The following is a 25,053-nucleotide window of genomic DNA, read 5'->3' as shown; positions in this document are numbered from 1 at the left end:
GCAAGATGTATAAAAAACTGCACTTCTCCCATGGTGTTGCTTGACAGGAATCGAAGTAATAAGCTCTCAGGTGCGACTCCTGGCAGTGCGACTAGTAATGGTTGATTTACCCCACGATTGCACCGCATTCGCGGGGTCTCCGCAAGGGCCACTTCGAGTTGCGCATTGGCACGAGACTTGAGTTCTACTTCACCGCGGCAGCGCATCCCTCCTACTACACATCGCCAAAGCCAGCCTGTCCCTCACCTCACTGCTTTCTCACCTCATTCACACCGACGTTCTAAGCCAGACACTCTGTTGTCTACCTTATTCTGCCGCGCAGCCTAATTGTCTCTATCATCAACTCTTCCTTGATCACCGTGTTGTTGCGTCCTGCCCACGCCCTTGCCTTGAACGGTTCTGTCTACACTTGAAATCATCAATCACTCGGAAGCTACGACCTCTAAGCCGTCAAGATGAGTGCAATTCGTGAGACCGATGTCGATGAGCCCATCCAGGTGCTCATCACAATGCACGACAACATGAACCTCCTTGACTTCGCCGGTCCTCTCCAGGTCCTCACTCACGCCCAACACAACCTCAACGATCCAGGTATGCCCAATACCCAATGTTACTCACAGAACGCACCTGTCAACTCTCCTATTCACTCCTTATTACTGACGCGACAACCCACCCTTATTGGTACAAGCACTAACCTTTTGTGAAAACTGTAGAAACCAAAGCCTTCGACGTCACCTTCGCTGGCCCTCAGGAACATGTCCTCACCGCACAGGGAGTGACCATGTCAGCTCAGATCTCCTACAAAGAAGCACACAAGCGCCTCAAGGAATTCGATGTCCTGGTGGTTCCAGGTGGAAACGCAACCGAGGTCTTGAAGCAAAAGGCAGAACCATTGTCGTTGATCAAGGCTTTCGCCGATGTACAGACAGCCGACCCTACGCGTGAACGCACCCTGCTGGCTGTGGATACTGCATCGCTGTGGCTTGCGCGTCAGGGTATTCTTGAAGGCCTCGGAGCCACCACCCACCCAGATTACTACATCAAGTTGGAGAAAGAGTGTCAGGACGCCGCGGCCCGAGACATGGGAGAGCGTACCGACGTCATGGAAGAACGATATGTTGTCAACAACGCGCGCTTCGATCTGGGCGAGGACCTCGAGGAGAACCCGTACGTCTTCAAGAAAGGCCGCAAGGGATCCACCGCTCGCAAGGGCAGTTTGGCTCGCAAGGAGTCCAATGCTCGCCACGAGAACCTCGTCCGTCGTCAGAGCATGAAGCTTGGTGGCATGCGTGTTGTTACCACCGGCGGCACTATTAGCGGTATCGACGCCGGCTTGTATCTCGTCAGCGCGCTCGTTAGTCATGAAACCGCCCAGGAGGTTGCACGGCTCATGCAGTACGACTGGATCAAGGGGGTCGTTGTTGACTCGATTGATGTCTGAGAGATGGTGCACATCCGCATCTGGTATTGCTGATCTGTTTGTCGGTCAAGACTTTCGACTACGCAGAAGCAAGAAATGGCCAAAGCAGCCTATGCCAGGAAATGAGCGATTTGACCATTAGCAGGTCCCAGAGACTGACACCGGGAGAGGTCTGTCAGAGCAAGGCAGTAGTTCTCTTCTAAGCACGAATGAAGAATTGTTTTCAATGACACAGGCCTGCCTGTGCAAGCGTGCCGTAGCCCGAAATTGTACCACTATGAAGGAAGTTGAGCCATAAAATCTTCATAGAGCAGATCCCAGTTGTAAGTCACTCAACGGCGCACAGGTATGGAAGATGCCAATGGCACTATTCATGGAATCCAACATCTGGATTGGCCCGCCGGCAGAAGTAGTACCACTGGTAGATGATGGAAACGGGCAGCTCAATTCGAGCAGCGAGACCTGAGGCCGGGAGAGAACACTGTCCTTTCACATCACACAATGCTCGTAGTAGCCAACCCTATACAGGAGCCGGTATAACCACAACGCACCAAGCAAACAACAAAGGACATTCAAACCCTCTCCAAATAATGGAATGCATCAGGCCTCGACAGGTTGTGACCATGGCCTAATGGCACCACGCACACTCTTGGCTTTTTCAAGCCCATTGCAGGCGGTGCCATCTTTTGCCATCGTTTTAAGCATCAAAAGTGCAAACGTTGATCCGCATCACAAGCCCGCAGTGATCTGCAAAGTGGTGTAGGTACACTGAGCACAAAAGTGCAGCAAGAAGGGAAATTGTGGTGTCGAAGTCGGAGTTCGATGTTCCCTACGAATTCGGAGCCAATAATTCTCGAGGCTCAATGCCAAGGCAAGGCTGACAAAGTGCCAAGATTTCAACCCCAACACAGCCTAGCGCTGCCACACACTCCAATTTTCGCACGCTTCCTCACCGAGTTGGGCCTGCAAAGCGAATTGACGATTCGACTTGACTTGACTTTCTACCAACACCGACCGACCTCACCTTCGACAACCGACCACAACACCACCCTCGCACCCGCAGTCAAGATGTCGAGTCGTCCTACCGTCGGCATCCTGGGCGCAGATGGCTCCAGCAGCGGCGAGACGCACCCTCTGCCCGCTGTCTTCAGCGCCCCGATCCGGCCTGATATCGTCCAGTATGTCGAGAAAGAGTTCTGCCCGATGCAGAGAAACAACAGAGACTAACCACGCAACTCCTCAACAGGTCTGTCCACACCGGCATCGCCAAGAACAAGAGACAGCCATATGCAGTGAGCGAGAAGGCGGGCGAGCAGACTTCAGCCGAATCATGGGGAACAGGTGCGTGGAAAGAATCAACCAGCGCACACAAAAAGCTGGATTGAAACAACATGAGCAAGGGAAAAAGGAGCATGGTCTAACATGGACAATCAGGTCGCGCTGTCGCACGTATCCCTCGTGTCTCTGGTGGTGGTACACACAGAGCCGGTCAAGCAGCGTTCGGTAACCAGTGCCGATCCGGTCGTATGTTCGCACCAACCAAGGTTTGGCGCAAGTGGCATCAGAAGATCAACCTGGGACAGAAGTATGTTCAAACTGTGTGACCGTCCAACCAAAAACGTATTTCTAACAAAATCTTCAGGCGATTCGCTACCGTCTCCGCCGTGGCAGCCAGCTCCGTCCCAGCGCTCCTCCTGGCCCGCGGTCACCGCATCGAGACTGCTCCCGAAGTCCCTCTGGTCGTGTCGAGCAAAGCCTTCGAAGGATCCTCGGTGGTTAAGACCTCTGCGGCCGTTTCGCTGCTCAAGGCCGTCGGCGCCGGCCCAGATGTGGTCAAGGTTCAAAAGTCCCGCAAACTGCGCGCAGGCAAGGGTAAGATGCGAAACCGCCGATACCGACAACGCCGCGGCCCATTGGTTGTGTACAACCCGGAGACTGATGGCAAGGACCTTGTGCGCGCGTTCCGCAACATCCCCGGTGTCGAGACCTCGTCCGTCTTCGCCCTGAACCTCCTCCAGCTCGCTCCCGGCGGTCACCTGGGTCGATTCATTATCTGGACCTCGTCGGCTTTTGCTGCTCTCGACACTATCTACGGCTCGACCACCGAGGCTTCGGGCTTGAAGAAGGACTTTTTGCTGCCGTCCAACCTCGTCAGCAACGCCGACATCACCCGTCTGATCAACAGCTCCGAGGTCCAGTCCGTCCTCAAGGAGCCCAAGGGCTACGCCACCACCAAGCGCTCCGCTGTCCAGAAGAAGAACCCGCTCCGCAACAGACAGGTTCTGCTCCGCCTCAACCCGTATGCCGCTGCTTACTCCAAGGAGAAGCTCGGCCAGAAGGGTGTCGAGGAGAACAAGAAGCCCGAACGTGTTAGTGACAAGTTCTTGGAGGTCGTGCATGAAAACTAGATTGCTCGGTCGTCGGTTCTTGTTATGCAGTCTATTTGATGGCGTGTGCTGTGCCCCGGTGATATGGGGTTTGGGAAAACAAATATTCAGTTTATGTGGTGTGTAGGCCGGTTGGTAGAAAATCAATCAATCGACTTAGCCCCTCTTCAGAGCCACTTTTTTCAGGAAAAGGATGGCGCGCAAAATCGTCCCCTCCCGGCTCCTGGCCCATTCAATGCACGCGCTCTCGATGTCTTAGGCCGTTGTTTTGTCGCTTTTATGGCAGCCTTACTTATGGACAGAAAAAAATCAGAATTTGAAGAGATATGGTTCATCTCATGGTGTTCGATCCATTTGCAATTTCTAAACACTGTAGCAAGTAAAAGTGAAAAGGTAGGTGTACTCGTCTGGAAATCGACATCTCACCTTAGCATACTGTTCACTCTCCAGTATAGTACAGTCGTACGGACATGAAACGAGAATTGAACCATGAGACTGTACTTGTATCAATAAATTCATCCCCCAGCAACTCCTTTCCATCCATTCCAATCGGTGGACACCATACTTCTATAAAGATGAAGATGAAGTAAGTTGTACTGAGGAATAAATATCAAGAAGTGCCAAGTAAACAGTCTTGACGTCTCTACGACAATAGTATGTCTCTGTCTATGTCTATACACACGGGAATCTAAGGTAGTTTTGCCAGATAGATGATCAATTCAGACTCTCGAGCACGGCCAAGCCCACGAGGAGAGCATGGGCCACGAATTCATATGACCAAAACACGGCTCTAATTACACGATCTGTGTCAATCCAGGGAAAAGAACAATATAGCCAACAATGACTGAATCAACCTGCTTGTCCCCAGGCAGCACTCCTCCTTATGGCGCTGCTGGCTGGAAAGAACCCAGAGAATCCTGCGTCGTTGTCAACCTTCTCTTTCAGTTGCTCCCACCCCTTTTCTCTGAGGTCGAAGTAGTCAGATGGCGGAAATTGGGACCCACAAGATATGAAGCAAGAAAAGCAACGAGACATCGAAAAGAATAACATGACAATGAGAGTGAGACCAAATATCAATCAGGCGGATATGAAGACGGGAAAGCCTTTGGCCAGCTTCCTGGTAGAGTGACGTTGAACCAACCTACCTACAGTATAGGCTACCCTTTAGCATCGTCATGATCATGTTTGTGGTCTCCTTTCAATGCTCGGTGATTTGATTGCATTCTGCCTCGTTGCAAGGGGAAACGCAAAGCAAAGCCGTCGACCGTGAGTAACTGGAGGATAAACAAAACACACGTTTGTGACGCGCCAGATAGAGACGAACAACCTCTGGCGACCCCTCGATCAATATCCGACAGCCAGCGAGGAACTGCAAGAGGGATAGATGATTGGTATCGAGCAGCAACATCGACCACAATGAAAGCCGTGAGCGCGAGGAGCGCTTCCAATGTACTGGGATGCACGGCCCAGGTTGCAACAAAGGAGGTCCCAGAGGCCCAGTTTGTCGATCGCTATAGCTAAGCGGTAAAGAAACCAGGACGGGGAAACAAAGCCTGAAAGTGAGGAAAGATATTGCGACCATATCTCCGGGGCAAGGTACAGTACCTTACAGTGAGGTAGGATCACCTGCGGCTTAATCAGGCCCCCTGACCGAGCGCTGGGAATATAGGTCTTAACCACCCCCCGACAACATGATTTGGAATTGTTGCTGAAGCGAAATCCGAGGAGACAGGGAAGCTGAACCCCTGCGAGTCGAAGCTGACACCTGGGAGGGTATGACCCGGGAGAGTTTCTGTTTCTTTGCGTGTCTTTGCTTCGCTTCGCATCGACGGCGGTATTCCAGCACCACCATGCTTCAAACGCGGCAGAGCGCGCGCACACTCTTGTCCGACCGCCACCGTAATGCTTGTTGACTTTCAGCCCTCCCTGGGCAGACATTGGACTCGGGCAAGCCACGACGACGCGCCTGGCCCCAATGCAGTTCGGCTATGACGAGAAGGCTGACCGAATTTTGCCAGATATGCCGTGAGTATCAAGCGCCTCCGGAAATGGCAGCGGACATGTTGGCGCGTGGTGAACAGAGTAAGCAGACCAGGAATTGCGTCTTTATTCGGCGAATAGCAATTAAGCAAGCTTCTCTTGCAATGTGATACTCGATCCCCGTGGTCTCGACGTCCTGCGGTGTGACTGTAGGTGATTCATCATATCAATGTGACAACAACGGGCGTCTGCATCTGCCACGCATTTCCTGCCGTGTCATGTCAAGAGGTGGGTGCTGCTGGTAGTTCTGCCTCGTCCAGTCAGATCACGGGACAGTGTTTGATCCCTCCTCTTCATTTTGGCGGGGATGAGCAGGGGGTTAGGAGCAAATATACGCTACAACCCTTGCAACTCCATTCCAGGCCGCAATCTGAAAAGAATCAACTAACTGGCAATCTCGGAGAATACTGAGAATAGACGTAGGTACCTGCCGCGGCTGGTACTTGAACTTACCATAAATCGTACCCTGCGATCAAAAAGACAGGCAATCTGGGGGAAAACCTCGGAATCGAAATCAATATACACCGACCAAAATCGAAGCGTCATCGACTGACCCGCAAGCTTAGAAGTGTCTACTGAAGCATTCCAGAAGCTAGGGTCCAGGTCAAAAGGGAAAGGGTTTTTGGGAGAGATTATTGCTGGCCATGTCAAGTCTTACATCCCCCTTCGAGCCGAACTGTCTTGTCGAGAATCATAATGCGGGTCTCGTGCCTCGACATTTTTCCGCTGGCATCCCTGATGTTCGCTCCCTATATCGTCAGAGTCTTGACAGCAAGGATTATCTTCAATACCGGGTCATAGTGCAAACTGTCACAGTAGCCATGCTTCCGGAGATAAAAACGCGCCGTACGGCCTCCTCGATCTTCGGCCATGTGGCAACTTCTGGGGCCATCGACCAGGAGGGTTCGGATGCCAGATCAAGATGTCGGATGAAGACCAGGTTTCGAGGGCATTGCCGTAGGAAGACTAATCAACCAGGCCCTGGATCCCTTACAATCGGCATGCCTGTCACTGATCCCACGAGGCGGTTCATTTCGAACAATGCAACATAAATAGATACCCGATATTGACATGAGATCTAGCCGGAGACATTCTCCGAGATGGAACAATTCTCAAGCTGCCATGATTCTCAAACCTCATCGAGACGGGATGAACTCTCGACTGTGACAAGGGCAGGGGCGGGAGGTGCCTACCAATGTAACCGCACTTCATCCGGTGTGTTTGCCTTTTGGAGCGTGCTTCCATAAAATATGTAATGACACCAAAGTCGGTTTTTCAATGGTCGGATCACACATGTGTGGCCGTAAGCCGCACAAAAATGCAAGTGAACTACCCGTCTCAGCAACCAGAGACAAGCAACACCGCGGCAGGCAGAGCAGGGGGCCCGCATATTGGTTGCGCACATCGGACTCGTACCAGATCGACGACCAGTTACGACAACCTAAGGGAGGTATAACCCAGACGATTCGAAAAAATACCGGGGAGAAACAAGATAGAAGAGGAACAATACTGACATGGCGCAACTGGAGCCAGAAAGCTGGTCTCAAGGCATTTTCAATAATCTAGCACGGCGCAACTGCAGTGTGGTTGTTTCTCTCGTTGCGTGCCAGCTTGATCTGCTTCGTTATGACGTCGCAACCTGTCAATGGATGTCAACGCAGTCGTGCCTTTGAATTTGGGAGTTTCCCCGTCGATTTTCATCCTCATGAGCTTTTGTCTGCAGCACAGCATGGGGTGAGACTGTGGCCTTTTCCTCTTTTCCAGGGTTGGCATGTGCTATGCAGGCAACGAGGATGGTTGTGGAGCACCCCGGGCTCGACCAGCCCGTCTTAGTCGACAGAGCTGGAACCCTCTGTCTCGTCAGGTGATTCTCAGGTCCACGTTGCCGTTGAGATAAGACATTGTGCAGGGCACAAGCGTCCAGGAACGTATATGGCTCTGAGAGAAGCAAACGCCCAATAAAACACGGGTCCGGTAGCCACTTGAAGCCCAATTCAATAACAATGACAGCAACGTCAGAGGTCGTGCCGCGCCAGTATAGCCGGTGGATTGCAAATACCTCTGTTCGAGCCTCGGTGGTTTGGAGGCGAAATTGCGGCCATTTTCAATCAAGAAGGCTGAAGCCGATACGATATAGCTTACAAAACTGCAGTGGGACTATAGTGGTGTGACTTGCCACCGAGCAAGAGAACTGGTCCTGCGAAGTGAATCAGCAAGCCCGCTTTCTCGAGAGACCCGCGAACTCGTCCAGCGTCTCGAGCTTGGCAGCCAAGCCAACTTGAAGTTGTGGTCGGCAGCGAAGTCAGGAAATCGCTAGAGGACAGAACAACAGGTGTGTGGTGAAAAGCATAAACTGGAGCTCCAGACGTAGGCCTGTGGTTAAGGAGGCAAGCCGAAGCGATCCTAACTTCCCGAGTCATTCTTGTGGACCGTTGAAAGGACGGCTTGTGTCAGCGTTAGCATTTCGGGGACTATCAAACTCTCGACCAGGCGTGCGCATGGTGGAACCCAGTAGTAGGTCGAGCAATCTCAATGATAGCACGGCACCACGTTGTGTACGTTTTGACCTCGGAAAGAGCTGTACGCAAGGACCAATAGGGGCAGACTGACTGGAGCTTCAATCCGCGCAGGCTTTGCATTGTGAAAGGATCTTCCTTGTATGCCACGATTTCATAGACAAGAAGTACAAATCAGCGCGGAGCTCAGAGTTCGGCCGCTCGAAGTCAAGTCCGGGAAAAACGGTTGGAACCAAGGGAGGGCCGGTCCGCTCAAAAGATTGCGCGACTTGAACGTTACTCAGCCAGTCTCGCCAGGGATTGCCCCGAGACGGTGCGCCTTATCTCATTACCCGAGAACAACCTCGCAAAGCTCGGGGTGTGTGTGCCTGCTCCACGATGCGGGCCTTACTGGGAAGATGCGATAGGCCACTCGAGCCCTCGCAAAGCTCTGTCGACAACAAAAGTGCAGAGACAGCGGTGGAAACGGAGCTGTGCCTCCATACAGAAACGCGTGGTGGCCGGCGAGACAATCTCTTAACGTTTTGGGATTGAATAACGCCGGTCGAGGGATCCACACTGCACGTCTGGGTGTCCCTGGCGTGCGTGCGTCGGACGTGAATCATAACTTGTTTGTGCATCCGGGCAGCCTAGAAGGGCTTCCGAAGAATAGGACCCTAGACCTGATTACTCAGGGGTGAGCGGGACCTCAGTCTCACGGAACGATGAGAACAGCCAGTTGATGGCGATGCACGCGACGTTGTGACCGTGATAATCATAGACACACGTGTCTTCCCTCTAAGTCTAAGCCGTATTTGCTGCCCGTCGGTTGAGCTTAGGAAGGCTACAAGACTGGGGCGGTTTGGTGGCTGCCACGGGGTCGAAAAATGAATGGGCCCTAGCCTTTGACATATGCCACACAAGAGGAGTAGTACAACTGTGGTCGAAGTCGCTAAGGGGGCATTATCATGATTCGGGAGGCTCCCTGGGGTGGTTATCTTTTGCAGTTGTGCGTCAGACGGAGCTTCAGCAATGCGCTATGATCTCAGAATGTGCCATTTTCTGTACGCCGCCAGGGTTTTCCATCCGGTATGTGTTGGCAGAAAGCCGAAAGTGAAACTGGCCGTTAAATGCCAGGAATTAGGCCCGGCTTTGGTGCTCTCCGCAAGAACTCAAATTTGAAGGCGAGTAATAAAGACGGGCTTCGCTGGCCCACGATGGCCCCCGTTCAGGCAAGATGCGTCTGCAGCATGTCTCAACGGTCCAGCTGGGGGATAGGAGGACCCAAGCGGGACGCTTCGTGCCATGAGGTTACCCTCCCCCTTCCGCCAGTATACTACTAGCAAAGCACCGTAGCACCAGTGCTTGTGCTGGTTATGCGACTCCTGTTGTTGCAGACCAGCATTGGAAGCTGCAGCGGGAAGTGGCCGATTCTGTCCTCTGGAGTTTGGGCTGTTCAACAATGAGCCCCTCGAGGCCGGCCCCGGCCCGTAGATCCAAACGAGCAAAAGTCTCATTTCCTCCATAGCGATAGGTGAGCGATCACCAGTAGTGCGTCTCAAGAGCAATTCGCACCTACAAGTCCCATTGCGCTAGGGTATGGGACCCCGAGCTCACAAGCTCCTGATGACGCCAAAGCCACGAGTTATGAAGACCTTCTTGAATGTCACTCAAGTCGTGCGTAGGTGTTGAAAGTCCCAGCAGATAGCTGAATAATAGGTCATCATGTTGACGTATGCTGACAGTTGACACACAGGACAGCTTTGAGAATGTTATGCCATCTAGATAGTGAAAAAGATACTTGGTTGGCCCTCAAAGCAGTCAAGGCGACTGTCAGCCTTGCATGTGTTCCGGGCTCCGCTGGATCTGCGCTAGATGATGGGCTCGTGGAGGAGCACCAGACTCCTGGCGGGGATTGTCTGATTGCTCCCGTGAACAGACGAGATGAATTTGTACATAAGAATTTGGATGAAGTGGACTACGATACGGGTAGACTCGAGGTAGCGTCTAGCTGCCGACGCATCGTCATGTGCATGCGCGTAACAGCTGAAAACATCTGTCCACAAGTGGAAAGCAGCGCAGGCTTCAAGGGCCTCCTTAGCCTTACATCTAAAGGGCTCTCGAGACCTGGAGTGTAGTGTGGTATAAAGTGCAGGCCGGCGACAACTAGGTCGTACTCCTGGTTGAAGCCGACACGGGCCCTTGGGAAATATTTCGTCTCGTAGGCGCTTGCCATTGTTTGTAGGCTGAGAAGAACCAGCTGCAGCTGTAGGGCTTCCTGCCGTCCGAGGACATTGCTGACCAGAGGTGGTGAATGTCTTGCGTAGTCACGTCCGACGTTCCGTTTCTACGGAATGTGCCCTTTCTTGTCGTTATTGGCGACGCCTCAAAGTTCTTCGAGCCTTGGGGCAAGAGGCTTGCTTCCTTCTGCTTGCGGGCCAGCCGGTCATTTCGTTGTGAGTCGTACTGACAACCTGATTCATCTCAGGGCCGACAGGCGGCTGTCAATCAAGGATCCAGAGATTGGCAGTGCTCAAGTTCATCGCGCAACTTGCCTTGCTCGAAGACAGAGAGTGCGCAGATGTAGGCTTCGTCTGGCACGAGCTCAGGTCAGTTCGACTGGGCTCTCTTCAACACATCACATAGCCTGTGCCATCACTCAACCTCCGTTGTAGCTGGTTTCTCTTGTCATAAGTAGAGTTCCGTCCCTGTAGGCATAGGTTGCCGATCATTTGCAGAAATTTACCTGAAGCGTGGCACTTTGACAGACGCTGCCGTGGGACAGTCAAAGCGCCACCACCCATAGTGCACTTGGTATTCGAAAACCTGGGGATGGATCAGCTCAACACCGCGATGGCCGCTGTTGGTTCGTCCATGCAGGATGGAGCGGCTCCATTCCCGCTACTGTTAGTGAGACTCTGTCCAACTTCGCGCCGGCCCTCACCTCCTACCAGCGGGAGTCCGTGCCGACATGGCTGATGCACGCCTTAGCTGAAGACTAAAAGCACACCTGTCATGAAATCAGACTCGGTCCAGCATCTAGGCCCCGGGGAACCATAACGGAGACAGCAGTAATCGAGGGAATTGCTAAAGGTGGCGTCACGCTCAGAGGCGAGAGAAGTATGCGTGGATCTTTCGTGTGATCTTTCGTAGCCCTTAGCCGACCGCCTCTCCGTCTAGCCCACATCTAGGCTATTCTCATCCCGGCGAAAGATGGATGAATGGGCTGTCAAAGTCGATGCTATAGCTGTGGTGACGCACACAAGAATGCATGACCATCAGGTGAGAAAGGTGTGCGATTGCACGGCAGTACAGTAGTAGTTTAGCTGCGGAAAGGCATTTCAGCTTTCTCGATTTGGGAGCCTGTGGCTGCCTGTCTGTCCGCCTAGGATCCATCATGACTGCAAACTGAATGGCGCCGGTGGGAGCGGGCCTCCTCGGGTCAAAAAAGAGCCTTGTTGTCCCTGCCGCTATGCCCTCCTGCCGGCAACACGAGAGAGTTTTGCCGCACGGTAGTATCGAGGCATTTGAGCACCATGTCGATTACATCCTAGTATTGCCTGCCAGCGGCATAATCCTATCTGGCAGCTGTTTCGAGCCATAGTCGGAGGACGCAGGGTTGGGGAGACCCTGTGGAGTGTACAGAGTTGTAGGTAAGGATCCTCGAAGTCCGGTGCTGGAGCTCTCCTTGCTGGATCCTTGAGCGAAGCAGACGGCCTTGTCATTCGACGGCGGTCGGGATGGTGCAGAAAATAGTGCAAAATGGTCGGCTGATGGTCTTGTCCATGGCACGTTTTCTCAGCCCGTTCGTGACGATACCGGCGGGGAAGTGTTTCTGACAGGCTGCGAACCCCCTGCCTGACACTAGTAGAACTGGCTACGCGAGCCGCATGTACAGCACTGTGATCTTCTCGTTGTCCTACCATGGCTTCAAGATACTACTAGTACTGTCGTTGGCGAGAATGGTGGCGGGCAGTGCACTGTGGTAGCCAAATCTCCGCCTGCAGCTCATGGGCAGAATATGGCATTGCTTTTGTCGACTCCGTACTGAAAGATGTATTTTTGACCGTGTACAACTGTACTGGTACCAGACCTGAGAGGTGATGACTCCATGATGATCTTCTGCATCTCCTATTCTCTTGCGGTGGCCATTGCACCATCCTGCTGTGTGGTTACTACTCCAGCTCTTCCAACGATGACCGCCAGTCGATATATATCATGATCTAGCGGAGTGATACCCCGATTGGCGTGCCTAGTAGCGTGGAACGCGGAAGAGACACGGCGACAGGCTCGAGACGCGGGTCAGCTTGGCCTCACCATAGTGGAACGATAGCTCCGTCGTGTCCATCAAGTCTGGTCGCAGCTAGTTCTGTCTGGACGACTAGACGTCCAGGTCCGGCCCTTCGCACAGATGTAGGGGAGTACGGGCTCAAAGAGACGAAGGAGTTCGAGGTCGGTGGCATTAAAGGAAATCGCGAGAGGAGCTGATGGTCAAGGTCAGGAATGCAGAAATACTGTAGCAACAAGAACACATGGTTCAAGAAGCAACCTTGGAAAGCTGTCAGTTAGATTCAAATTCTTGGACATTGCGTACTAGTACAATTGTACACTGTACAGTACAACAGTTGTAGCAAAGCAGTGGGTAGCTACGGTATACCCATCTATCCTGCTTCTGCCAGTGTTGCAGAACCGCGTCTGGCTTTTTCCTGCTAGTAGAACTAGGTAAATGAAACTCTCTTTTCGACTATGCTCCGACTCAGGCTCCAGCATCGCCTGCGAGTGTTGTTCTCCCCCTCCCTGCGGCCCGTTCATCTCCCGTCTCACCCCGGCGCAGCTCGATCTCCCACTACTCCAGCAACATCTATCGGTACTTGGACCACGGTACCTAGGTACAGTGGTACTCCCGGCCTCTCCGTGGTACAGCTTAGCGAACAGCATCCACTATTCTCACCTACTACTGCGCGGTGCCTGTCCGCTGTCCGCTTCCTGTACAATGTAGCTTCGTCGCCGTGCCAGTGTCTGGTCAGCTCGACTAACGACGCAGAGACCCTGCAGTGCCTTGGCCTCTTTCATCGCAGACCCGGTCCACATCCACCTCCCCCCTCGCTTCTGCTGACGCCGTGTCACAGACTAAAGAGGAGGATCACAATGATTACAATACAATACTGGTGGGTATATCGTCGACGCTCACACCTAGGTAACCTACCCACCCTCCACGGCCGGCTAGCATTGGTTCGTCCGCAGACAGACAGCGGTGCCACTTCTCATGTCTCAAAGTGCCTCGAGCCCGTCATCTGAGCGCTCATCCTCTCCACCATATCCCGTACCAAGATGAATGTTTCTTCAGATGATCGAAAAGATACATACCTTTTTCTCGCGCTCTCTATTTGGCCTCGCGGGTGCCTTTGGTCCCCTTGGGATTCCACGAGCCCGAGGCATTCTCTCCTCATTTTTATTTCTGAATTGGGTCCGCCCACACTCGGCTTGTCCTAGCCTGCACGAAGGCGCCTTTTCTTCCCGCCTCCCGTCACGGTCCTTGCCATTCGAACCCCTGCAAGCGATCGGCAAGGGTCAAAGATGGCATGCGTATGGAGCCTGGATGGACTCATGGTCGGTTCACGACTTGACAGATGAATGCGAGTCCACGAGGCCGCCAACCCCATTGTCTCCCATGGATCCATGTCAAAATGCAGACGCCATTCCAGTCCATCACTTTCACTGTCTGCCTCTAGAACCACATAGTCGTCCACTTTGTTGATGAGCATGCTCACACCAAGTCTCCCCCTGCTCGAAGCCTGTTTGATTTGTTCTATGTTGTCTCTTACCCAAGACTAAATACTGAATCGACGAGCACCCTCCCTGACATGTAAACCACTCGAGCATGGACACCACCACCACCACCACTTTGTTTTTCTGACATTTCTCTTCCCGCCTTCGATACTTGTAGCCTTTCCTTTCCTCATAAGGCGGCCGCCTGGGGGTCAGCAGTCCCATGCTATTTACGAGGGCCACAAGGCATCTGCGTTACTATCAGTTGCGCCCTTGACGGAGACCACCTCCGCCGTCTGCTTATACGGTTCTCACTGCCACGTATCCAGCCTCCTATTACCCGGTGTTCTTTACGGCGCGGTGGACGTGGCTACTCTGTGCTTTTGCGGCTCTTTCCTCTAGGTCATACAGATTAAACTGGGTGACACAATAGTCCCGATTGCAACTTCCTTTTGTGCAATCTCATCTTTGTCTTGGGTGCCAGTGGCTGTCTCGAAAACCTGATCGACGCGGTGCAATGCAGCCCGTCCTTGATCACAACCGGAGCAGAGATCTACGGGACGGCGGCGCTGTTTGAGACAAGTGCTGGGAAGGGAAAGGCAGTCGTTCTGCCACGGCTCGGGGGTTGAACTTGGACGGCTGTCTCGTGTGGCGGATTTCGATCTTTCAGGACTCAGGCTGTGCTATCACTTCAAGTCGAGCCGTCGGTGTCTGACAAGTGCCACTGCACGTCTTGCAAACTTGAACACGGCTTAACACCACAAGCCTCATGGCCCTGGGCACTGTGCTAGTCCCAAATTTGAGATTGGAAACCAGGCACGCGATTGAGCCCTCGTCCCATTCTTGTCCCACCCTCCGAGAACTGGCGAACTTGCCTTTGCTCTCAATGGCTCAGTCGTCGGCGGTCAATGAACAACATGCAAGCGAGTATTCGCACCGGCCACGTTTACCTTCGTTCAGCAACTTCCTGTCGGGCGCTGGACGCTCAGACCTGAACCTCGCACTACCAAGGCCTGCATTCAGCCGGCCCAATATCAATGCCACCCATCACGAGACATCGCCTCAAAATGGCGTCCATGCAACTCAATACACTCCTACGGCTGGGCCACCGGCCGCTTCTCCCGGTTTCAATCCGCGACCTCACGACCAACATCCTGAGCCATCTCGGCCACCCTTCTGGTCTTACCCAACACCGGCCCACTCCGACCGCTCCGCAGTATCGACTAACACTGTACCGCCGGTCCCGCCGGTCGACCGTACATATAGCCGGGTTGTGGTAAGGGAAGAAGTGATACCTGGCAGGGGCCTCTGTCAGATATATGACGACGGCACCGTAGGTCAGAGAATGTCCGATAGTGACGCCTTCAATCCCAAATGGGGTACAACCAAAGCAGGCAAGCCGAGGAAGCGCCTGGGTCAGGCTTGCAACACTTGTAGGGAAAAGAAGATCAAGTGCGACCCCAGCGTCCCCAAATGCGCGCAATGTCAGAAGTACGGGCGGGAGTGCAAATTCGAGATCGGGTCAAGTTCCACCATCCTCTCTATCATTTCAACTACTGACAGGTCTGGAGCAGTCCTCGTTCTGGACAGAAACGATCAGGATCTGTACCTTCGGCATATTCGCCATCATATTCGTCACCAACAGAGCACACTTCAGCTGGTCTGTTTGACAGAAGAGAGTCAACGGCATCGACCGAGTTCAAAGGCCAAGAGTCGCCTCTGTCAAAGCCGGCAAACCGTTCCTCCCTTCCTCTCGAGAGCCTCTTATCCCCGGCGTCGGACAACGAATCTACACGCAATCACAGACGAGAAGACAGAAAGCCGCCATCAAAGAGGGCGAGATATTCGGCGTCTCCCCGTCCTGTTTCTGAAGGAAGCCTGTCAGACTGTGTAATTCTAGAGTCGCAGACCAGCTCAACAGCACAGTGGAACTCCACGCCACCATTCTCGTGGCAAACCGACCCTTATCAACTGCATCGAGGTCTCACCTTGTACTACGTCGGCAAATATTTTGCACACGTGGACAGTGCGGCATATTGTACACTGCCTAAGAAGAAATTCACACACTGGGTGGAGAATTGCACCTCGAAATCGTTAGAAGACAAAATGATGCTGTATGCGATTCTCGCTCTTGGGACGGTATTTGTTCGACAGCCTACTTCCGAGGTCCATCGTGCTACCTTTCTGAGGATTGTGCACGACGCAGTTCTGAAATGCGGAGACAGGTTGAGCTTACAGCTGGTCCAAACACGGCTGATTTTGGCATCGCTGGCTTTGTCGCAAGGAGAGTACAATCGTGCCTGGGACTCCTGCGGCGCAGCACTGCGGACAGCGTTCGGCCTTGGCTACAACACCGAGGAGGGTGTCCGGGTGGTAGGCAATCCGCAGACCTTTGATCTTGGTCTGGATGCTACAGCCTTGGTCGAATGCCGCAGGAGGACATTCTGGGCTGCATACGTGATGGATTGTTTTGGCAGCGGCGGCGCGGCCTATGCCAGTTCGATGTATGGCCCAGAATGTCATCTGCGCTTACCTTGCGATGAGGCAGCATATGAATCGGGCAATATTCCAGCAGCAGCCTTCGACCTGACGACGAGCTCTAGTGCTGAGGTGGAAGCTAATGAGCTGTCTACACAAATACGGCATGTCGGACTCTTGGGTTACCTAGTGCAGATGGCCAAGATTTTCCGTGAAGTGGTGAGCAGGATTTCCCGCCCCGGAGCTCAGTCGGAGAGCGACTACTGCACCGCTTTGGAGTCATTCCATCAGGAGACCATGACGAAACTGCAGACTTGGTACACGCACCTAAGGACGCATCTGAGGAGAGCGTCTACCGACAGCAGCGGCACAGAAACCTTCAACGGCTTGCACATACTGTACCACTATACGGCGTTGCTTCTTCATCGTCATGTCCGACATACCGAGATCAGTCCACGTCAGATCAACACTCACGTTCAGGGAGCATACGGTCACGCTCGACAAATGTTGGAAATAGTACAACGCCTGAGCAACAACAACAACCGTTCGAACACCAACAAGAAGAAGAGCAGCAGCAGCAGCAACGACAAAATCGGGAGCAGTAGCCACAACAATAAAAGCAACCAGGAGCGGGAATCTGCTCTTCTCCGCTTTACGACCACCAGTCCGTTCAGTGCGTATGCCATCACTTCGGCACTTGATGCCATCACGGCCGCGGGGCTCTTGTCCGAAGTGATGGACCATAAGAGTCGGACCATGTCGCTGATCTCAAGCGGGCTAGAAGCTTTAGAGGGTCTGATGGAGTTTTGGCATAGTGCACACCAACAGCGAGATATGATCAAGCAACGACTGAAAGCGCTCTTGAACGCCAGCCAGAAGGCATCCGACCACAATGGAGCATTTTACTTCTCCAATCCCATGCAGAGCCCTTTCGGCTTGGATCAGGACATTGTCTATGGATTACCACGCATGCGCTATTTCCAGGCTCTGGGCTGGGATGACAAAATTCAAAGAGGAGAATTTCATCAGCTTGACCAACAATAGTGTTGAAAGAAACAAAAAAAGAAACCACCTAAAACCAGCAGTTTAGCGATTGAGCAAGAGTGCCAGATTTTAGCAATCAGAGCTAATGCGGGAAAGCAGCCAGGGAGAGGCCAGAGAATTGAATTACAGAAGGACGAACCAGCGGGTAATGAGAGAAAATGATATGATTTGATGATGAACCCAGGGAGAGGACATGTTTTGCTTATATTATGGTATTCAAGTTTGATTCTGGCTGGGTGTCTTGCCTTGCCTTGCACTATAGTATCTGTTCTTTGCTCCAACGCCCGCCCTAAAGTTTTCCGCATTAATGGAGTCTGGAGTTTGCGGTGGCTCAAGAGGCGGGCAGCACAATACACCTTTGTTGTTTCTAAGTCAATGCTCTTCTCTCCGTGATAGTTTGTAGGCGAGCGGGACTAGTAGGGAAGACACTCGACCTCGGAAGTGGACTGGGTACGTGGGTTATAGTACCTTACTGGTACAGTAGTAGGTGCAGTAGGTAGACGGTGGTAGTATACTAGTATGGAACGAGAGCACTTGCAAGAGAGACAGGAACTAGGAACTTGAACACTTGAAACTTCAAAACTTGCATCAATCGAGAAGAACCCCACTGCAAGCAACAGACTAGTAGGTAACGCAAGCAACTGAATGTCAGAGATGTACAGATGTACAGTACCAGTACTCCATCCAGCCCTAATCATCATTAACTCCACGGCCGTTTCGTTCAAGAGAAATCCACCCACAGAACACAGAGCACAGCAGCAGGCATATAATCGATGAACCCCCCGGACAGAAACCCACCCGCAGAACACAGCACAGCTTCTAATCGACGAATCCGCACAACACAAAGAGCATAGGTACCTAGATGTCAGGTGCCGTATAGTAGTTGCTAGACTTTCCCAGTGCACCAACCCAAACCAAAAAGCCTCCGAGTTACCCGGCGTGGAACAAACAAGCTTGGAAGGTAAGAACCATACAGATGTTGGGTGCCATAACAGACCCCAACAACGCAACACGTCACATCACAACAGACCGGACACACCAGGACAGGACGTAAATACGAGGTACCACACAGCTATGTTGATTGACAATAAGGTAACTTTTGTCGATTCGATCCGATTCATCAATAGACGAAACGACAAGGAACCGGGCGGTGTGAGGTGACGCCCTCACAGCTCCTGCAGTGCAAAGACATTCTGATCACCCACGGAGGCGGGACTGCCGGGGACCGAGTTTGGGTCTGGCTTTTCATTCTCGTCTTTGGCGCTCTCGCTCTCCCAGATTTCAATTTCTGCACCGGCATTGGTCTCTGCCATTTGTTTCGAGGTAGCGGCCTTGAAATCGAACTTGTTCGAACCGATGGCACCGAGGATTTCATTAATGGATGGAACTTGAAGACTTTCAATGACTTTGGCGGTTGAAGAGAGTGAAACACCGTTCTTTGCGACCGAGTCTACCTTCTCAGATTCAACTTCAGCTTCAGCTTCGGTGGCTTGTTGAGGAGTATCGTCATGGACAAGGACGACACTTGTTGCGTCGAGGCCTTCGGCATAGTACTTGGCAGGGTTGAGGTCAGCCAGAGGTTTACGCTCGTCTTGCGAGTCGTCCGTGATGAGTGAGTCGGTGGCAGCAGCCACAGCAGCAGCAGCAGCCATTGATCGTGTCATGGGAGCAGAAGGCAGCTCATTCGGATCGACGTTCTCTTTGCCTCTGTCCAATGATTTTGCAGCTTTGCTCTTGCTCTCGTCGTCGCTGATGTCTAGCCCTGTCGCGCTCTGTGTCATGGTCCATTCGTTCATGCGGTATTCTTGCGTTTCTTGGCTTTCTTCAAAAATGTCGAAGAACCATGATGACGGCTTGGATTCTTCGATCGTCTTGGTCGTGGGGGCTCGTGCTCGTGCTCGAGATTGTGTTCGTATTTGTGTTTGGATCTGGGTCTTGCGGGCCTGGGATTGAAGTCTGGACTTTTTGGTGCCGTTTAGTGCTGCTGAGATGGATAGGGCCGGGGATTGGTGGGTGCTGTGAGCGAAAGCGGGTGGGTTGAATCGTTTTCGAGTCTGCAGAAGGCCCGAAGAGGATCGTTTCCGCGTCGGCGAACGCCCTGCTGCTGGGGCTGTTGCTGGTGTGCTCTTTGTGATGAAAGTGTCGAGACGTGGTGTGGTTGGGACGCCGGTATCCAATCGACATTTGGTAGAAGGGGCAGCCGCATTGACGTTCAAGCTGAACCGTTGGGCTTTGGCGACCGAGACGTCGTCGTCAAAGGCCGCTCGCTTGCGTTTGTTCATTGAGTGGAGGATGTTTGGGTCAATGTTCTCGCTGTCGGACCCGCCCTCCGGGGATTCGGCGCGTCGTTTGAGGCAAGGTGCCGAATTGGGAGTGATTGCTGGATCGATGAGTCATGTTAGGTGGTGGACTTGGGAAAGAAACAAGGTATGCTATCTTTGAGAACGAGGTCGGCTGGGTCTGGGTCTTTACCATTTTGTCTGTTCTTCATGCTTTGCAGGCTTCGAATCTTGGAATCATTGAGCACGCCGAAGGGCTGCCGAGCAGGTGTACTGATGGGAGCTAGAGCTGCCATTGTGTTGGATTGATGGTTGATATCGTGGAATAGGTTTCTGGTCGGTTTTCAAGGCCTGGGTGTTGGTGTTGGTGTGCTACAGAAGTGGTTGAGAGGCACGACGCGAAAAGGTAAGGTGAACCTTTGACCACAAACAGGTGCGTGGCTCAACAGTGAATGCTGTGTATCCAGGCAACAGAAAGGTGCTTGAGTGACTGAGCCTGCGTTAAGCAATGCCGTTGAGTGAATGGAGGGCGGAGGTACTCTACCAGGAGACTCGAGGAGAAGGAGGAAGTTTGCCAACAAAAGAAGTGGGCAGCTCCCGAGAGTATATGGTGACGGGCGTCCTTGTGGGGTCCAATGGCCAACTTGATGACCTTCAGCACCGGGAGGACGTTCGCTCTGGACGCGGAGTCTGTGCTGGACGCGAGATCCCTGGCGGGAGGGTGACAGACCCAATGGGATTGCTTGATGAGGAGGGCGGATATGCAGGTCAGAGCACCGCCTACGAACGGCTTCGAGTTCTGAATCACGTTGAAGCCGGCTCAGACAGAGGCAGCACTCGGGCTGCTGGAATGGTCTTGTTTGGGGCGCTGCGAAGCGTTGCAAGTCTCTATTAGACGTTTGCTGTCTGGGAGGCAGAGTTCACTGTGGACAATTGAAACATGAGATGCAGTGGTCGGATGGATTCGCGCTTCCAACAGCTCAAGGAAGACGGAGAAACCGACGTTGAATCAAGACGCGCATTGAGACGCGTCAAGTGGAGTTGGCACAAGCACAGACGCGTCGGGAAATGAACTGACGCGCATCCCACGCGTAAAGTGGTAAAGGAGACTCAACCTATTATACTCTCCATGAATTGCTCACAGAAGAGCACCTTACTTGATCATTCCTAGTGCTGATTGCAATTCAAGCCCATCTCGCTCCCTTCATCGTATATTCTATTCATGCCCCCAAAATCCCAAAAAAGTAGTTGTGCGGGAGTCAGGTTATGAGTTGTCCGACCCTTGACCAAGTGGCAGTGCTAAACCGAACTGGACGCGTCCTCTCCACCGACCGCATTGGCGACCCGTTTTGTCTCACTCTCTTCTACCGGTCGAGCCTTCGTCTCCAATCGACGCGGTCATCTCCTAAGATCATGATGTCGTAGCAGGTCGGATATTGGGCCGGCATTGTCATGTTCCCTTTGATTTGAGGGCGTCGGCCAGCGAGGCCAGAAATGTAGACAAAGCGCCGTCCAGCTCCCTGTTACAAGTCTACCTGTTTCGACCATTGCGCTCGTACGGCTCCAACTGACGCTGTCTCATGGTCGAAGTGATGTCAAACAATATGACCAGAGCTTACCGGCGCAAGGAGCAAAGTAGAGGTAGGTCAAGAGTGTCTGAACCATGCAAAGCAGAAACGGAAACAGGTCAGAAGTAGCCAACTCAGTCAGCACGACTTCCTTTACACAAGTAATATTGCCAGCAGGTGCTGTGTATATATCATTTCTGACTTCATGCACCTCAGATGATGCAGCCTCAAGTGTCCAGTTCGTCTCATTCGACCTCTGTCCCAAGTATCTGTGTCAAAGATGTTGCTAGGTGCTGGCACACCAACGAGGCTCCGAAGCCGTTCTTTCTCTTTACAACCCATTGGTCTAGATGTCCTCTGACACCATATCTATGTCTGTCCGAGACTCAGGCTCCCGGTCTCAATCTAAGCCATAACATCTTTCTACCAAAAGTGAAAGAAAAGCATTGGCCCCCATTTTTATAGTTTCGCCTTTGGCTCTACCAGATCCACCAGATTCTCATCCTTTGCGAACTGATAGTAATAGTCAAGACTCTGTGGGTTGAGCAATGTCCCAGACGGCTTGATGACCTTTCCAGAAACAATCTGTTTCACCGGCAACTCGACCTTCTTAAGGTTCACCGTTGTCTATTGACAAACCACATCAGTCAGCAATGCATGAATTACAGGGCTTTTTTTGCACGACCGCCACAACAAGACGAAAACAATTAATACGTACCGGAATCTCTGGCGTCTCAAAGACGAATTTCGGCACATGTCTCGGACTTGTTTCTTTTCGGATCGCATCCTTGACCTCCCTCACCAACTGCGGCGTAAACCTGTGACCTGGTTTCATCAACAGGAACAAAATCACCCTCTCGTCTGGGTCCTGAGGCCGTCTTTGTCCGACACAGATACTATCACTGATGCGGTCGGCAAACTTGGATTCGATAATACTGTAAATCTCGGCCGACCCAAATCGAACACCACTGGGGTTGAGAACGCCATCTGCACGACCGAGGAAAAAGACCTGTTTCGTGATCGGGTGGATCATGATGAAGTCGCCGTGGACCCAGACATTGTCGAAGCGGGCAAAGTAGCTGTCAAAGTACCTTTGCGGACCGTTGTCGCCATAGAACGTCACCGGCATGGTGGGGAATGCCTTATCGGCGACCAATTCACCAGGCACGCCGTCGGGGACTTCAACGCCTTTGACTCCCTTCCCACCCTCGATGGTCGAGTCGTACACTTTGACAGAGATACCCAAGGCGCGAGACTGGCATCCTCCAACATATAATGGAACAATGGGATTGCCTAGGCCAAAACAGGCCGCGAGATCCGTGCCGCCCGAGATATTGTCCAAGTGCACGGAAGGCGGGAATGCATGGTCGTAGAACCATTCGAACAATTGATCCGAGAGCACCATGCCCGTACTGGTCACAACCTTGAGGTGGCTTAGGTCCGTGACTTGTTTAGGGATTATATTGCTTGACTGCAGCGTTTGCAGGTACCGTGGGCTAATGCCCAAGTGTGTGACCTTCTCCTGACCAAGCAATTTGACGAAATTGGTCAGGTTCGGCGTGAACGGACTCCCGTCGTAGATGACCATGCGACAACCCACGAGTAACGACTGCACACTGCTGTTGTACATGATCCATCCCGTCGTGGTGTATTGCAGCTGGATCGAGTTAGAGTCCATGGAGTGATGAAGCCTGGCCTCTTTGTGGGCGTTGATGATAGGACCACCAATAGAGTGCACAATACATTTGGGCTGGCCCGTGGTGCCCGACGAGTACACGATGAGATATGGATCCGAAAAGCCGGTGGGCTCGAATTCCAGAGTCGACGAGGACGCCGCCGATACGAATTCGGCCCAGGTCTGCGCGCGAGGGACCGACGAGACGTCAGCAGGTGCATGGGCAAAACGAACCTGGGACACGATGCCCTCGAATTCAGCAACGCCGCTCATGCCCGCGACGACCTCCTTCATCTTGGGCCGCAAGTCGATCGTCTTGCCGTTATAGACGGCCCAGTCGTCCATGAACAGGTACTTCGGTTTGATCTGCGTCAGTCGGTCCAGGATGCCCTTGACGCCCATGTCGGTCGAGCTCGAACTGAACAATCCCCCCAGCGCCGTGGTTGCCAGGAACACAGTCAACGTGTCCACGCTGGTGCTGGCCACAATGGCGATTCGATCGCCCTTCCGGACTCCTCGGGCTCGCATCGCCTGTGACAAGAGGCCTACTCGCCGCCGCAGCTCCTTCCAGGTCACTTGCTTGATGGGTTCCAGGAAACTGCCCTCGCGGACTTCGGTGCAGGCAATCTTGTCGTCTGCTTTGGCCGCGTCGATCACCGCGTTTCCGTTCTGGTCGCCCGAAAATAAAATGTTTTGGGCGAAGTTCATCTGTACTCCCTGGAACCAGCGTGGGATCGAGTCCATGCGTGCGGACTCGTCGACTACCGGGTTCGGGATCTTCCCACCATAGACGATGGGGAAGTATTGCATGACATGGCGCCAGAAGTCGGACCGGTGGTTGCACGAGAAGTCGTATAACGCGTCGTAGTTCTGTAACAGTAGATCAAAAGTAGGTCAGATCAGCCTCCTGCAACGTCCTGGTCGTTTCAACCGGGGGCGGGCGGGTGGTGTGTAGGTTGGAGGCCGGGGAGGTGGAGGGTGAGAAAGGGATGTGTTGGGAGGATGGCATATCAAGAAGCCTCCCGACCAAGCTGTAGTAAGGTAGCCTTACCTCGAATGTTTTCCCACTGGCCTTCTCCAAGCTCGTTTTGAATTTCCACATCTCCGTACTCTTCGGGTCCGGATGCTCCCACAGCTTCCGGGGGATAGGGTGTTCTTCAGCCATGATTTGAGACAGGCCTTGGGACTGCTGGCAGAGTATGGTATGTCGTTGTAGTTGACAGATAGAAGAAAACCCGGCAACAACAGACGTTGTCAAATCAACCGTAATTGAAATAGAGCACCTGTGTACCTGGTATAGGTAAATCCCCGTTCAAGTTCCAGACCAGATGGCAGCACGCAATGGTTTTTCCAATGCGCACCTCTTCTATGTCAGTGCTGACAAGCCTGCTTCCTTCTTACCTGACCAGAGTACTGTACGTTGCTGACCGTCTGGACCGTAACACCCCAATATAGGTATGTGTATATGTTTCCTGTCTCCTTAGTAACTCACCTGCGAGTTGAAACGAACGAAAGAGTACAGCGAGTACTCCGTCCAACACTGCATGACTCTAAACCTGCACAGACGGACATCCGGTGGGAGAAGGTACACTACCTCGGCATAGAGAGCGTTGTTCATCAATTGGACCCACGAATAATAACCTCGAAGTTCCCCCAGACATGATCTTCAGGTTCCAAGGCGTCGCGCAATTCCGTTGACTGATAGGGCTGGGTCCCTTTCGGCAACCCTCTCCGAGGGTCTCCGTTAGCATGGATTGGCATGGCTGGCAGGGCGTGTTGGCCGGGCTCCACGACTGATACTCATACCAGCGATACAGTACAGTATCTCGAGAGTTGATATATCAAAATCCCAAAGGCTTAGGGGCAGCGAATTTATCCACGTCGGCCGCTGGGTCGTT

The 25,053-nt window shown here is 52.8% G+C and overlaps 9 protein-coding genes across 9 annotated transcripts; 5 read left to right on the top strand and 4 right to left on the bottom strand.

The window, feature by feature from the left end:
* Positions 1 to 123: 123 nt before the first annotated feature.
* Positions 124 to 1,799, top strand: HMPREF1120_03393 (uncharacterized protein). The gene is made up of 2 exons (XM_009157461.1): positions 124 to 591; positions 714 to 1,799. Exons 1-2 carry the CDS (start codon positions 456 to 458, stop codon positions 1,439 to 1,441), a joined length of 864 nt encoding a protein of 287 aa, XP_009155709.1. The 5' UTR covers positions 124 to 455; the 3' UTR covers positions 1,442 to 1,799.
* Positions 1,800 to 2,351: 552 nt separating this feature from the next.
* On the top strand, positions 2,352 to 4,226 carry HMPREF1120_03392 (60S ribosomal protein L4-B). Its single transcript, XM_009157460.1, has 4 exons — positions 2,352 to 2,598; positions 2,667 to 2,761; positions 2,855 to 3,005; positions 3,063 to 4,226. The coding sequence occupies exons 1-4, from the start codon at positions 2,489 to 2,491 to the stop codon at positions 3,826 to 3,828; spliced, it is 1,122 nt and encodes a 373-aa protein (XP_009155708.1). The 5' UTR covers positions 2,352 to 2,488; the 3' UTR covers positions 3,829 to 4,226.
* Positions 4,227 to 4,404: 178 nt separating this feature from the next.
* HMPREF1120_03391 (uncharacterized protein) lies at positions 4,405 to 6,874 on the bottom strand. Its single transcript, XM_009157459.1, has 2 exons — positions 6,301 to 6,874; positions 4,405 to 6,217 (listed from the first exon to the last, which is right to left on the bottom strand). The coding sequence occupies exon 2, from the start codon at positions 5,743 to 5,745 to the stop codon at positions 5,152 to 5,154; it is 594 nt and encodes a 197-aa protein (XP_009155707.1). The 5' UTR covers positions 5,746 to 6,217; positions 6,301 to 6,874; the 3' UTR covers positions 4,405 to 5,151.
* HMPREF1120_03390 (uncharacterized protein) lies at positions 6,192 to 9,164 on the top strand. The gene has a single exon (XM_009157458.1). The coding sequence runs from the start codon at positions 6,492 to 6,494 to the stop codon at positions 6,897 to 6,899; it is 408 nt and encodes a 135-aa protein (XP_009155706.1). The 5' UTR covers positions 6,192 to 6,491; the 3' UTR covers positions 6,900 to 9,164.
* Positions 8,709 to 13,035, bottom strand: HMPREF1120_03389 (uncharacterized protein). The gene is made up of 2 exons (XM_009157457.1): positions 12,943 to 13,035; positions 8,709 to 12,891 (listed from the first exon to the last, which is right to left on the bottom strand). The coding sequence occupies exon 2, from the start codon at positions 12,266 to 12,268 to the stop codon at positions 11,813 to 11,815; it is 456 nt and encodes a 151-aa protein (XP_009155705.1). The 5' UTR covers positions 12,269 to 12,891; positions 12,943 to 13,035; the 3' UTR covers positions 8,709 to 11,812.
* Positions 13,036 to 13,663: 628 nt separating this feature from the next.
* On the top strand, positions 13,664 to 18,059 carry HMPREF1120_03388 (uncharacterized protein). The gene is made up of 2 exons (XM_009157456.1): positions 13,664 to 15,632; positions 15,686 to 18,059. The coding sequence occupies exons 1-2, from the start codon at positions 14,881 to 14,883 to the stop codon at positions 17,631 to 17,633; spliced, it is 2,700 nt and encodes an 899-aa protein (XP_009155704.1). The 5' UTR covers positions 13,664 to 14,880; the 3' UTR covers positions 17,634 to 18,059.
* On the bottom strand, positions 17,825 to 20,981 carry HMPREF1120_03387 (uncharacterized protein). The gene is made up of 2 exons (XM_009157455.1): positions 20,106 to 20,981; positions 17,825 to 20,013 (listed from the first exon to the last, which is right to left on the bottom strand). The coding sequence occupies exons 1-2, from the start codon at positions 20,206 to 20,208 to the stop codon at positions 18,800 to 18,802; spliced, it is 1,317 nt and encodes a 438-aa protein (XP_009155703.1). The 5' UTR covers positions 20,209 to 20,981; the 3' UTR covers positions 17,825 to 18,799.
* On the top strand, positions 18,186 to 21,111 carry HMPREF1120_03386 (uncharacterized protein). The gene has a single exon (XM_009157454.1). It carries the CDS (start codon positions 20,421 to 20,423, stop codon positions 20,805 to 20,807), a length of 387 nt encoding a protein of 128 aa, XP_009155702.1. The 5' UTR covers positions 18,186 to 20,420; the 3' UTR covers positions 20,808 to 21,111.
* An 828-nt stretch (positions 21,112 to 21,939) lies between these two features.
* HMPREF1120_03385 (acetoacetate-CoA ligase) lies at positions 21,940 to 24,320 on the bottom strand (the record flags this gene model as incomplete). Its single annotated transcript, XM_009157453.1, has 3 exons — positions 21,940 to 22,107; positions 22,199 to 24,025; positions 24,207 to 24,320. 3 exons carry the CDS (start codon positions 24,318 to 24,320, stop codon positions 21,940 to 21,942), a joined length of 2,109 nt encoding a protein of 702 aa, XP_009155701.1.
* Between the last annotated feature and the right edge of the window lie 733 nt (positions 24,321 to 25,053).

The sequence above is a fragment of the Exophiala dermatitidis genome, assembly GCF_000230625.1.
Source record: "Exophiala dermatitidis NIH/UT8656 unplaced genomic scaffold supercont1.3, whole genome shotgun sequence".
NCBI lineage: Eukaryota > Fungi > Ascomycota > Eurotiomycetes > Chaetothyriales > Herpotrichiellaceae > Exophiala > Exophiala dermatitidis.
Note: the sequence above shows the minus strand (reverse complement) of the source record. Positions and strands in the feature narration are given on the sequence as shown.

Bases quoted from the DNA above. Each gene is read 5' to 3' on its own strand.
- HMPREF1120_03392 (XM_009157460.1), top strand. From the start codon at position 2,489: ATGTCGAGTCGTCCTACCGTCGGCATCCTGGGCGCAGATGGCTCCAGC. The intron at 2,762-2,854 runs GTGCGTGGAAAG...ATGGACAATCAG, and splicing joins AGCCGAATCATGGGGAACAG to GTCGCGCTGTCGCACGTATC. The intron at 3,006-3,062 runs GTATGTTCAAAC...CAAAATCTTCAG, and splicing joins AAGATCAACCTGGGACAGAA to GCGATTCGCTACCGTCTCCG.
- HMPREF1120_03388 (XM_009157456.1), top strand. From the start codon at position 14,881: ATGGCCCTGGGCACTGTGCTAGTCCCAAATTTGAGATTGGAAACCAGG. The intron at 15,633-15,685 runs GTCAAGTTCCAC...GGTCTGGAGCAG, and splicing joins GAGTGCAAATTCGAGATCGG to TCCTCGTTCTGGACAGAAAC.
- HMPREF1120_03391 (XM_009157459.1), bottom strand. From the start codon at position 5,745: ATGTCTGCCCAGGGAGGGCTGAAAGTCAACAAGCATTACGGTGGCGGT.
- HMPREF1120_03393 (XM_009157461.1), top strand. From the start codon at position 456: ATGAGTGCAATTCGTGAGACCGATGTCGATGAGCCCATCCAGGTGCTC. The intron at 592-713 runs GTATGCCCAATA...TGAAAACTGTAG, and splicing joins ACACAACCTCAACGATCCAG to AAACCAAAGCCTTCGACGTC.
- HMPREF1120_03386 (XM_009157454.1), top strand. From the start codon at position 20,421: ATGCCGTTGAGTGAATGGAGGGCGGAGGTACTCTACCAGGAGACTCGA.
- HMPREF1120_03387 (XM_009157455.1), bottom strand. From the start codon at position 20,208: ATGGCAGCTCTAGCTCCCATCAGTACACCTGCTCGGCAGCCCTTCGGC. The intron at 20,014-20,105 runs GTAAAGACCCAG...TCATCGATCCAG, and splicing joins CATGAAGAACAGACAAAATG to CAATCACTCCCAATTCGGCA.
- HMPREF1120_03389 (XM_009157457.1), bottom strand. From the start codon at position 12,268: ATGGTAGGACAACGAGAAGATCACAGTGCTGTACATGCGGCTCGCGTA.
- HMPREF1120_03390 (XM_009157458.1), top strand. From the start codon at position 6,492: ATGTCAAGTCTTACATCCCCCTTCGAGCCGAACTGTCTTGTCGAGAAT.